The 13,230-nt window shown below is 44.8% G+C and overlaps 1 protein-coding gene across 1 annotated transcript in view; it reads left to right on the forward strand.

The window, feature by feature from the left end:
- Nucleotides 1-519: 519 nt before the first annotated feature.
- MAMDC2 (MAM domain containing 2) overlaps nucleotides 520-13,230 on the forward strand; it is a 474,787-nt gene continuing 462,076 nt past the window's right edge. The window contains exons 1-2 of the mRNA XM_085633013.1: nucleotides 520-769; nucleotides 1,502-1,615. Coding sequence (XP_085489139.1) covers nucleotides 736-769; nucleotides 1,502-1,615 — 148 coding nt within the window. The 5' untranslated portion in view covers nucleotides 520-735. The remainder of the gene's footprint in view (nucleotides 770-1,501; nucleotides 1,616-13,230) is intronic.

Consider the following 13,230-nt stretch of genomic DNA (forward strand, 5'->3'; position numbering starts at 1 on the left):
GTCCACAAGGTTGTCCCTGCCCCCTCCCCCCCCCCCCCCCCCGAATTTTAGTGTTTCCTACGTCCCTGCAGTAGGCAATAGGTAAACTTGCTGCCGTTTCAAATTAGTATATTTATGCAGAGCTGACAAAATGACTATAAATTCCCTACACCTCACTCCCAGGTCATAGAGGTAGGGCTTCTTGGGAAGCGTGGCTTACACTGACACCGAAGGGCTTCGGCAGTAGGCAGCCCACGCATGCACGACTCCTCAGATTTCGGCTTCTCTTTGTGAAGTCATTGTATGGGCTCATTGGACTTCTGGAGGTCGTGGGGGTTTTCAGATGGGAGTTGAAATGTTGCTGTGTGAGGTTACCCCCACGTATCTGCAGAGTGTCATAGAAGCAGGAGGCACCCCCACTCACCCCATCCCTCCTGCTCTCTCCATCGGCCTCCCCCTTTTCCTCCCTCCTCCCCTGCTGGGAGATAGGGCTTCTCCGCCTCAGCCTATCCCAGGCGGCCCCGGCTCTCCATCCCTGGCAGAGTGGAGAAAGGAGGCCAGGCACGCGGCCAGGCCGTGCAGCGCACAGAGCCAGCGCGGATCTGTCAGCAGCAGAAGCAGCCGCTTCGCCAGTCCTGGCAGGGTCTGCTCAGCGGAGACTCGCAGCCTCGGTTTGCTGCGCTCTCCTCTCTCTGGCTCAAGGCGGGACCCTCCGCCGGTAACTCTCGGCAGAGCTCCTCACAGCCAGGCGTGACTATGCTGCTGCCATGTCTTCTCCTACTGTGTCAAGGTAGGAGCCGCGGGCGCCGGGCTGCATGGGTGCTGTTAAGAATTTGCATGTTACAGGTTTGGGGCTCGGTCCATGCCCGGCGCTGAGGGAAAGGCTTTGTCCCACACCATAACTTCACTGCCCGTGCACGGTATCACTGGTGCGGCACCCATTTGCCACAGCCTCCTCGCTTTGTTAAACTTTTGCAACCACTTCGCCTCACGTGTGTGTTACGCAGGAAATGTGTGTGCGCACCTTTACATATCGGTGAAAATGTCATTAACAAGAGTGCGTGCACAATCCGCAGTATACCCAAAAATGTGTACAGTGCCGAAGTAATGGTTTGGAAGGACGCACAGTTTACTGTGGCTGTGTGTGTGTGGGGGGGGGGGGCGCCTACTATGGACAAAAGGTGAAAGCAGACATCCCTATGCACAAACCGTCTAACATTTGCAGCGCGCGCGTACAAAGTACAGTCGATGCACTGTGCTGTGCGCCTGGGGGCTCGCGCGCATACACCTTTTATTCTGCAGCCTGCAGCCCATGTATTAACGCACCACCTGCCGATGCGTCTGCAGGATACGATGCACTGGAAAAGTTACTCTGGCCAGCATGTAAAAGGGGACACTATTACTATAGCTATGAGGGTTAGACGTCTTGTTGGTTTGGGATTTAACTTCTTTATTCGCCCCCTCTTGAGTTGGTATTACCCATACACTCCCGGCACTAAACGAACTCCTTGTGTCCCCACAGCTCTGCAGTCCGCTCGCGCAGCTGACCTCGCGCGCGGCTCGTGCGCCTTTGAAGATGACACGTGCGCCTACACCCCGGACTTCTCCTCTTTGCCGTGGATGCTAAATGAAGAAGGTCAGTCTGGGTCGAGCGTCGCACAGTTGCTGCCAGTCAATTACTGCATGTCTTGAGAGCTCCTCTTCTTCCAATTGGTTGTAGCTAATAGGAAGTGAAGTCTTTGGATTCTATATTTCACAGCTGATGAGGGCGGAGTTCACTGAGTCAAGTGTACAGAGCAGTCATCTTTTTTTTATTTTTTTAAATCAGTTAACTGTTAAAATGTAGTGTTCTACGGGCTTAGTAAACTACTACTGTGACTAGGAGTCACAGGGAAAGGCTACTACACTTCTTTCAGGTTTGTTCACATTCAAACTGGAGTAAACTACCACTACAGGCCTCATTGTGAAGTGCAGGTAAAGTACAAATTCGGAGCATGCGTCATTAAAAAGACAGGCGCTAGTATCACTCAGTCTTGTGGTTTATGCAGACAGTTCCCCCTGGGGCCCATATGATGAACACTTCTCCCAAAGTGATGAAAGGCATGCTTGAATTCATCTCAGCCACTGTTGATCGCTCAGGGCTACATACCAGGTATCCTATTTGCCCACTATTGCACTGTAGACAGAGACTTGTCATATGCAAATCAGGACTGGTCGTGCTTCAGTCGAAAACGTTCAGGTGAACTGCTGGGCCAGGCCCACTAAAGAGTGGAACACAAGCAATCTAAGGCTGGTTTTGGCCTACTTCGGCCATAATAGTGAGGTGTAGATTGAGTTCTGTGGCCCAGGTGTAGAATTGTACTTTGGACTTGTTTTCAACAAGCTTTGTACAAGTTAGTACATCAAGTGCAGTAGAACAGCCCACCCCGAACTGCCAGGCCAGGCGAGCTGAAGTTGATGAACGCTGCCTCAATGTGTTCTGATAACAGCGCATGCACACACGACATGCACGTAAACGCACGCACTTTAGATGTAAATAATTTATTTCAGTTAACAATTACCTTAGAAGAAAGTACCACCTTCTCTACCGTTGACACCATCATTAGCAGGGGATTTCCCGCTTAACTTGAGTGAAGTCAGAATTTCACTTTGAAGCTGCCTTCAGGTCTTTTTCTTCAAAGACAGAACGGGCAAAGCGCGGTTTGTTACTTTGTTGGCACGACCAAGGCACCATTGGACGTTCTAATGCAGAGTGCCCTCCCACGTGTGCCTTTGTATTTATGTTATATGTATGTACGGGCTCTTGCTTTCCCATTTTACTTGTTTTAAACGACTGAGTCCTTCTTTTTCAACCCTGGACAAGGACAAAGCATAGCTTCGCTCGTGCAGACCCACAGCTCGCAGTCATCTCTTAACTCGGACGACGAATGTTCCGCGGAGACAGGGGGTTATCAACACATGATTCATGGGCTCTCGGGGACTGACTCAGAACTCTGAGCGTTTGCGGGTAACCGCCGCCCATATGTTTTCTGCAATATAGGGCTTGTCATGTTTCCCGCACTGCATTTTCTAGAACCAGCTAACCTAACTCAGCACAGGCTCACGTCACTGCTAATGCAACCGATGTCTGTCTCAAGACATCCAGAGGGCGGCCAGTACACGCCCATGTAAATGTACTGTAGCCAAGGTAACAAGAGTCGAGTCGAGATGTGCACGTGCATTTGTGTGTGTGTGTGTGTGTGTGTGTGCGCGCGGGTGTGCGCGCGTGTGTGTGAGGAATGTTGTAACATTCAGAACAAGCAAGTTCTTCATATGTTGGTTGAGTTTTAAGACCAGTCATTGACCAACACGCATCACTCTATTGCCAAAAGGCAAACACTCCAAGAAAAATATGAGTTACACTGAAATGTATTGCATTTATTAGGCAATTGAACCTTACAGTGACCTGCTATAGCCTAATTTAAAGGGGTAAAACAACCGTCATAAAAATATACCCGCCACATCATGGTGGCATGCTCGCCCATTTCACTGATCTGCCACCGCCCTCACCTGAATCAGTCATGCCACGTGCGGTCCCAAATTCTTGGTATATGTTTGGAAATGCTCTAAAATCTCCAGGTCCTCCTAAAAGAAACCTCTGACGTCATGCTTCATCCAACCCCAAATCTTTAGTCCCTCATCTAACTTCACATATTTGGGGTCAAACACTCTCAAATAAAATAATTGAAGTTTTTTTAATTGATGGCAATGAAAATAAATGCGATAATACTTCTGCCTCGGTTGCCGCGTCCTTATGCAAACATCACTTGGTCTGTTAGCACGTTGAAGAGTCGTGGGCTGAAATACCTGCCACCAATCATCGAAGGTAAGATAAATGGCTCCAAACTCTCTATCCGGACATCTCACATATGTTCCCAAGCCCACACACAACCGCCATGTCTCAGAAACCAAATCCTAACCAAACAACCATATTCCTATCTACACAAAATGCACTTGTAACTACAATATGCCACATCTTCGTCCTTGCTGCATGGGCTCATGCTTTTCCCACTACCTCCTTTTCAGCACTCATCCACTGCAAGAGGGTGCACAGCTGATCCTCCAATTCTGCACCTCACCAACCTGGCACTGGACTTCAGTGTTGGCCAATGCTCCACCAAGCACTTCCATGCACATTCACCCTTCTTTCTGATTGAGACCTCAAAGCACAGGGACATAAGAGGGTGGCTGGCAGTGGAGCCGGTGTCTCACTTCTGATGTTTAATTCTGCCTTCAAACATCGAACCATAATCTTACAATGCAGCATTTCACGCAAGTAATCATTAGAGTGAGCCGGGTCCTGCCGGTCCTGAGCACCGGCAGTTCTAAAAATGCAGGTGCTGAGAAGGGCCCCTATCGGGCTTTCCATTTTCGCCCTCACCCTCGGTGGAAAAACATACATTTTAACCCTGCAGCAGTGCCACTCTTCACTGCCTGTGATGTAACTTCAACGAGACTCGTTATAGTTCTTTCAGTCTCATCATTTCAGAACTGAAGCATTTTCAACATGATATACAACAAAGCAATAGTTGTTGCTTATTTATCTTATGCAACTAACAAAGATTGACAAAGCCAATAGCCCTGGCTAGTTGTAGGTGTAAAGTTACTTGTTGTAGTATATATCTGGACGCATTGACAGAAGCAGCACAATACCAGTTGGGCGGCACACTATGCTAAACACAGATTTTCAGTTTATGTGTTTTTAAGCCACGCCCTTATTTACATCGGCCACGCCCCTTTGAGAGACCCTCCAGTTATTTCATCCCACTTAAAGCCCTGGGAGTGAGGAAATACAAATCAGAGAGGGAGTAACACCCAAAAAGGGACAGGAGCCCGAATAGTTCACTCGAACGTTTTTCACATTGTCAAGCAGTTTGATAACTGTTCTAGCACCTTCAGCATTTCTGCTCTGACAGCTGCACCCACTTGTGCACAACCACTTCATGCCACTGCATGACACAGCCAATATATACAGGGACAGGAATGCACATCCCTTGCGGCAGGGAGACTCAGCTACTACACGAGAAATAACCACTGGGACGGAGAGTCACAGACATGTAAACTAGGGCAGTGAGCGACAACACTACCCGGAGGACACAAAAGACATGGAGACATGGACACAGAATTTGAGGTTTGGGAACAAAGACAAGGACACAATAACAGTATGTCGCAGACACTGTAGCAGTAGCAGAAATAATTCTGGGACAAACAAATACAAAAGCAAACTAGGGTAGGGTAACTGCCATGGGCATTCTGTCCAGGAAGCCAGAGGCACGCACAATTTAGAGACAAGGACAGTGGAGGACGGCCGACATAGATACTGTGAGAGAGAATTAATGAACGAATGAATAAATGAATGAAATGTTGTTAGGTGCACAGATACATTGAAAAGAAGTGTCCTGAGAGTGATGGAAGTGAGAGTAGCATTTCAAATACTACTCTGTACCAATTGAGAGAACTGAGCGAGACATGGACATGTTCACTTTGAGAATGGAAAATGAATATGTACGTCTGCGATACGTAGACATGGACACTGTGAGAACAAGACCAGAACCTGGACCCTGTGGCAGAGATGAACAGACTCTGGGGCAGAGACACACACATACAAATGTGAGCAGAGTAACACAAACAAGGGCATTATGTCCAGGAGTCAAGGTCAACGAAGCAGGGGCGCTAGGACACTGGAGGATAAAGTGCAGAAAGGAAAAAAACAAGGCAACAGAGCTATTTACCCTTGATTTGGCACACCACCTCTGTATCCATCAGGATTCCCTCAATCCATCTCTACTTTAGGAAAGAGCTTAAGACACACCTATTTAAAGAAAAAGTTACCATAATGTAGTAACAGTCCACAATTGCTCTCAGAAACCTACCACCTTTACAGTCACACTTTGCATTTGACTGTGCACGGTGCTCCCCTGCCTTTCGGCTATGTACATGCTATACAAATACCACATACACACATACATACATGTATACATCAAAACAGTACCCTTTCAGGCTTAGAGTGCAACATACATTATGCAAAATACATTCATACAGAGAAACATATGCTGATAAATACATACATTTAAAGCAGGACAGGAAGGCATGAATACAGTCAGTGAAAACGATAGAAGATAGACATGGACCAGAGGGTACGGAGACATGGACGGTGGACCAGAGATATATAGAAACTGGAAATCTGATATTAACACTGGCCCTGGGGCAAAGAGACTTATCTAGGAACATTGATAACGGTGGGCAGACACACATAAGCACTCTGAAGACAGTCATGGGAACAATAAAGCACATCCTTCGGAAAGGGATGATCAGCATTGTTTGGGAGATTCACATACACAGGGACAGGGATTCACATCCAGTAGCACCAAGGCATGAAGGCACAGACATGGGAGTATGGTGACCCAGACATGGCTTTTGCGGAATGTAGAAACAGACACTAGTGCAGAAACATGGACACAGACAAGGTGAGTAGGGGACACATGGGTACTGGGCAGAAAACACAATCCCCAGCAAAAAGGCAGGAAGACACTGACAGAAGCTTCAGGTCTTAAACAGGCATACAATCGGGACATGGGAACACAGATTCATAATCTGGAAATGGGAAACACAGGAACTGACGTTATAGTAGGGAGACAGACAAAGGGCAGTAAGAGATGGACACAGAGCATACACTAGGACACACACACTCTGTAGTATACCAGATGAAGACACAGACAGAGATTGGGGAAACACTGGGAGACATGGACACGGCCACTAGACTGCTCTGTAGCAAAACACATAACCACTGAGAAGAATACCACTCAATAAAGACAAATGCTGGAGTGATCGCAAGAACAGGAGGAAGGAAAGCTACACACAGAATTCAGAACACAGGCATTGCCAGGGTTGGTACTACAATGTATTCATCTGTAGAAAAATATTAAGGATACAGATATAATGATCGACATAGTATAGATAAACTGATGCAAAAGCCTGCTGATTGTCCACATTACATTGACTATCCCTCCCACGGTGACTTACATTTACACATTCTTGTCAGATAGCCAAAGGGCAAGGCAGCATGTGTGGACATTGCTGAGGGCATTCCGCGTGGTCTTTCTTCACTCCGAAGTAGACCAGAAACAGTTGCGCAGGATACAGATGGGGTCAGAACAGAACACTTAAAACTGAACCCAAAAACGAATACTGAAGGACAGTGCTAGGCAACTAAACGCGAGTCTAGCTTTAGGAGTGGTCCTGCTCACAAAGCCATTGGCATTTTTAAATCTCCTTTTTATCATAAGTGATAAGTCCATTGGATTATGAATGCATTACAAGACTCTGACTTCAGCAGCAAGTTAGGTGCCCAAATGATGTCGCAAATCGACAGTTTTTTAAAAACAGTACCTTATTTTTTTTCAAACAGGTTTTAATCACCACTCTATTCACATAGGAATGCATGAGTGTGGTCTTAGCAGGAAATTCAAAGAAGAAACCAGAAATCTTCACTCCTGTAAGGTTGCATCCCCTCATAGTGATGTCCTTGACATGATGAGAACTTCTTCAACAAAACTGAGTTTGGGGACCCGGCCGCCCAGGGACTGAATAATGGAATTAATTGACACTTGGTTGAGTTTGCGGTTTGATGCTGTGGTCCATTAGCAATGGAGTTATGATTCTGTATCATGCTCAAGATCTGAGCCAATCAAGGGACGTTCAGCAACCCCACCAACACTTTTAGTATTTCCTAGAGATAGAAGGAGATTTTCACATATTTGTTTTCAACTACCGTTCTATTTCCCCTGTCCCGACTTCTTAGAAACGCAGGAGCCAGAAAGCTGCCGTGGATCCACTGCGCTGTCAGATGTCTTTGTGAAGCCTGCGGGGCCATCTGGACACTTCTTCCAATGATGCCAGGTTCAAGCGGCACATGTTTCTCGGTATTAAAACAAACGCACTCCAAGAAAAGAGAAAACATGGCCTCTGGCATCATCTAGTGGAATGGGCGTTTAAGCTTTGCCTATAATAATGAAGACTCAGGCTTGCTTTCATTAAAAAATCTACAGCTTTTGTTGAAGCAGCATAGGCGCTGCAATGCATAGGGCATGGGGCATAACGCGCCTCCCTCACCTCCCTTGTGACGGCCCTAATTCCCCCCTCCCTGTGACAGTCCCGGTGTACAATTGCTCTGTGCTCTGCTTCATTGTTTGCTGGCACCAGATAACACAGTGTGTGCTTGACAGCTCACTGAATGGCACATGTCTTGTATCACTGTGGAGGTCTCCCTTATGGCAGTGTTTCTATCTTTATTGTAGACCATCTTATTAGTCCGGGTGACCTTCCTACATTCTGGGCACTATTTCATTGAAAATAATATACTTAGACTTTCCCACAGTTGGTCCACCTTTTTTTTTAATATCACATTTTATTGGTATTTTTTGCTGGTACATCATGGCCCAGGGGCCCATTGAATGCATCCACTTAGATAATATTACACAAGTGTACTGAGATTATGATGCAGCAACCAAGGCCTGAAGAAATAATGAAACAATGAAACCCAACTCTGGCACTGGTGGTGCACCCCACCCCGACCTGTAGAAAGTCTCTGTCGAATTCTTCCGAGTGATCATGTCCGCTAATCTAGGGAGAGTCCGTGACTATGTGAGTGGGTGGCCTGTGTAATGGAAGATTCTAGGGATTGTGCGGGGGCAGGTCTATGCCTCTGTATGCAGCCCAGCGAGACCAAATCTTGTTATGTTTCTGTGGGCAGCCCCGTGCCTTGTACACCGCTATCTCCACCCCCATGCATTTATCCATGGCACGTTTCCACCCGCCCGCAGATGGCGGGGAAGTCCCCTTCCAGTGCTGGGATATGTCCCGCTTGGCTAGTGTAAGTGGTTCACCATTTTTAATAGGTATGCTCTTAATTATGAGTCCTAGATTTAAGATGTTGTTTAAATGGGTTAATGTGATTGGGCAGTGGAAAAGGAGAGGCTGACTTACTCTTTGGCTGAATGGACAGAGTGCGGACATGCACAAACATGGCTGTGTTGGTCCGTGAAGAAGAGGGGTAGGTCAGAGGAAGAGTTAACATTTCTCCCAGAAGAGACTTAAACCCAGAAGAGATGGCCCTCCCTAATAATCAATTACTAGAGCAAATCAAAATTTAACTCCTCTCAATTTTCAGTTGAAGATTAGGACTCCCTATGGATGCCTAGCAGTCTAGACTGCTTCTCACACACTCCACCACACAGCTGGGACAAGAAACTGCTAACAGGGCAGAACATCTGTGATCCTTGCAAAATATTCTCAAGTACAGTGCTGTTTCTACACTCTATCCGACACTGACACAGTTGATGTATTCCATCTCCTACAAAATATTCTCTTGACCCCAGCTAGAAACGTATCACTTGGGTAGTTAGCTGTCCACAAACTACACTAGAAGTAACACCATTACACTTATTTTCAACAACAGGCTTACCACTTACCAGTTCCCCGTCCTGATGGAACATCAAACTGTTTAAGGGTCAAAACACATTTACAGCACGAGCCAAGGGAGTTAAGTTTAACATTATCTGGTGGATGAAAATGAAAGAGAAGCACATCCTCTACCTACGATTATCACCCGGATCCTTTGGTTTATTTTCAAGGCAGTGTACAAACAATATCTTGAAAGGACCCCGACCATACAGCCTATTGGGAAACACTGGAACTGGAATTGTAGTCTATGGTGATGTCTTCCACTATTACTGACGAATTGGGACTGAACACAGCACTGTGGCAATTTTTGATTGTTATTTCTCAGTGTATGGCAGCTTTTAATTATTGTGTATGATCGCCGTATTGGAGCATACTTGCACCTTATGTTCTAAAAAATGTTTATATATTATAATAAGAAATATCTGATTGATCAATTGACTGATAACTTTTATTCTTTTTCATTGAAGTACCAGATATTAATTTCATGGGAGGTATTTTTGTTCATAATTTATTAGTCATCCAACCCACCGTGTTCAAAAGTCCCACCCCCTTCCCACTCGGGATTAGTGATTGCCCTATGGGCAAGTCGATCCTGGGACAGAGGACACTTTGGAGAATTTCATGCTCTGACTTGCTGTACAACTAGTGCTATGTTTGTGTTAAACATTGTGGTAACTGAACAATTTTGGAGAAAATTTGGAATTGTGTAGTATGTAAAACTCAAGTTAAAGTTTCAGGTTTATTTAAATACTTTCAAGCCATAGACCGGAAGTGCATCCACAAATTATGGTGTATGAATTTTAAAACAAGGCATTCAGTTTGCACACCATTCTCAGTTTATAGTTGAAGCAGTTGGGGAGAAGCTGAAAATCTTAGAACATGATTATAAGAAGGATGGGTATGGAAAAATTAACCAGTAGAGTTGAGGAGGAAACTGGGGGGCTGAGAAAGTTGTTTTTACTTCATTTTATACAAGTAACTAACAAAGCAGTTGATTCTAGGTTGGGGGAACTATGGCTAGCATATCAAGTTCCACAGAAACATGCAACTATCAAAGAGATAGAGCGAATGTGAGGGACAGTGTTCCTCGCTTGAGGACTGAGAGATTCAGAAAAAATATGAAGTACAGATTAAACAACAAATATAGCTACTTCAAATAGTCAACAAAGAATGTTCCTAAAAGAAGCTTATGGTAGGACTTCCACGGCACACTAGGATGTGCAGGAGAAAATGTGTTAGTTGTAATTAATACTGTGCTACTCACTTCCATTAGTATGGTGCATGGTTCTAATCAGTGGTCTAAATAGAGGAGGTGATCCTAATGCATTACATGGCAGAGAGTACATTACATAAAGTAGAAGGCCATGGAGTTTGATTTGCACAAAGTGTTTACGTATTACGTTGTAGGTGCAACTATGTAAATGCATTTTATTTTTATGCCCCAGGGCCCTATCTAGACGAAGTACACATTGTTGTTACTTTGAGCTCAGAGTTAAATACAGAACTAGAACTTACGTAGGTTTGTGTAGCTTTCAGAGAAGTCTTGGGAAAGCTTCAGTTCAGTGTGTTGCTGTTTGCTACAAGATGTTTAGAGGGGGGCAGCATTCTGTTTGTCACAGTTGATTCAATGCCTCTCTGCCCATCTTCGTGGTTACCGGATGACGCAGAGTGTTAGTGGTGTGGATGCCCTCGAGATTACCTATTGTACACGGAATATCAAACTTGGGCTTCTTCTTTGTGAGTTCACGGATGCCATGAGTTCTCAATGGAAGGTGAGGGGAGCTTCACCATATAACGGTTCTGATCCAAGATAATCGTCTCTCCATTGGAAATCATGTGAACTTCCCAATCCAAGATATAGCAGTCTTTTCTTCTGAGGTCAGTTCCTGTTTGTGGCATATAAAGGTAGTACTTGGAAAAGGTGTATGCATTGCAATACATTTCATCTCCTACCGCTCAACACCCCATTGCTCTGCATTTTTGTCCTTTCTCAGCAGATTTAGATCATTCCTTGCGAACATTCTGTTTTCTGTTGCCTCATGTAGCTTTTGCTAGTTTTGCTGTTGTTTTCTTCTAAACAGTTTTAGGTAAACATCTTTGTGGATCAGCTGACTGAGGACCCATTGTCCTACCTGGCTCTTTTGTCACTTCTGATGTTAGGGGAGTTTGGTGCCTTGCTGATTATCGCCAAGGCCATCTACATCATCACGCAAGCTCTACACAGATTGTAAAAATTAGGTCTTTTTTCCCATGTGTGTTTTTCTTTCTAGCTGTGGCCCTCTAAACAAGACACATGCCACCTTTCACATATAATATTCTGTATATAGGGGTTCATGGTCTCTCTTTCCAAGCAATATGGAGGAGGTTGAACATAATTTCCTGTAATTTTCGTTAATCTGTTTATTGCCCAGAAAGAAGGACAATTGCTATATGTTTTGGACTGTTCAATTAGAAATTTAGCACACGTGTTTGAGTTACTCTTTATTTGCCTACAGAGAAGGTACTGGACTGAAAATCGGGAGTTGTTTCACTTTGTTTTGTGCTAAATGGGTCTGAGGATGACTCAATTGTGATGCACTTTTAGCGGCGGCCGGCACAGGTAAATGCAGTGAGGCAGGGGGTGGGAGGGAAGGTATAATTAAATAAATAAATAATACCTATTCCGTTGTCTGTCAGGATCCACCCCCTGCCTTTTGAGATTGTGTTTTAGAGGCAGGAAATTTATTTGCGCTTGCATTAAGAGATGCCTACTGTCCCTGTTGGTAGGCATTTGTAAAATACATCCTCAAACAACCCAGGCTAGGGGTTTGATCTTAGAGTATGGATATTTTCCGTACGTTTTTTTTGCTTTTTAGTACTGTATTGATTTTCTATCCAGTTGGCCCCTTGCTTTTCCGCATGTAGTAAGTTATAGAACAGAAAACACTCGAAACTTATTGAGTGTTTGGTCAATATACTTTAGATGAAAGAAATGTGCGTCTTTTTGGGAGATAAACTTCATCGCATTTTCACAGCAGATGTCTATTGTTTTTTTTACATTTCCTATACATACAAGATTGCTGATTGACATGCCTTCTTTTCTAGTTCCTTGCCTTTTGGCTTTGACAGCCTGTAAGAGCGAGGATGCTGTGCAGTTGGGAATGCAGACAGTTTGTTTTCAGAATGACTTCTGCATAACACCCATCGTCTTGATTTGATCTGAAATTGTCTGGATTCCCCCCAGTAAAAGGCAACACCGCCCATTTGGCCTGGACGATTTCTCCAGAATGGGTGGAGAGTCTTAAAATTCTGATTTCGTAAACTTGCCTCATGATGGGCTTCATATTTCAGATTCTGTAGGACGCGGTTGCCAAGACACTTTCCAATTTCTTCTGTCTTTTGACCCTTGAGAATGAATATTTTTCTTGTGGGTTTGGCTTTTTAACCACCACAAATCGCGTTATTTTTTTCTTGTTTATCTTAAGATTGTTTCCTTTGAGGTATTGGGAGAATCAAGATCATATTCTGTAGCTCGTTTCCTGTTCCTGCCAGCAGAACAGAATCAGCCCCTAATCTGGATAGGGGAACCAAAAACGACCTAAATGGCATAATGGCATCAGAGAAGTCATTTTTATATATGTTGAATAATCCTGGCTGGAGTGGGGGATCATCCTTGCTGGACACCCTGAGTCGAGCGAATAGGTACCGAGAGCTCACTTGTACTTGTAGTGTGGGGTTGCCATAAAGAACCATGATGTTCATAGAATATTT

The sequence above is a fragment of the Triturus cristatus genome, chromosome 2_1 (assembly GCF_964204655.1).
Source record: "Triturus cristatus chromosome 2_1, aTriCri1.1, whole genome shotgun sequence".
Lineage (NCBI taxonomy): Eukaryota > Metazoa > Chordata > Amphibia > Caudata > Salamandridae > Triturus > Triturus cristatus.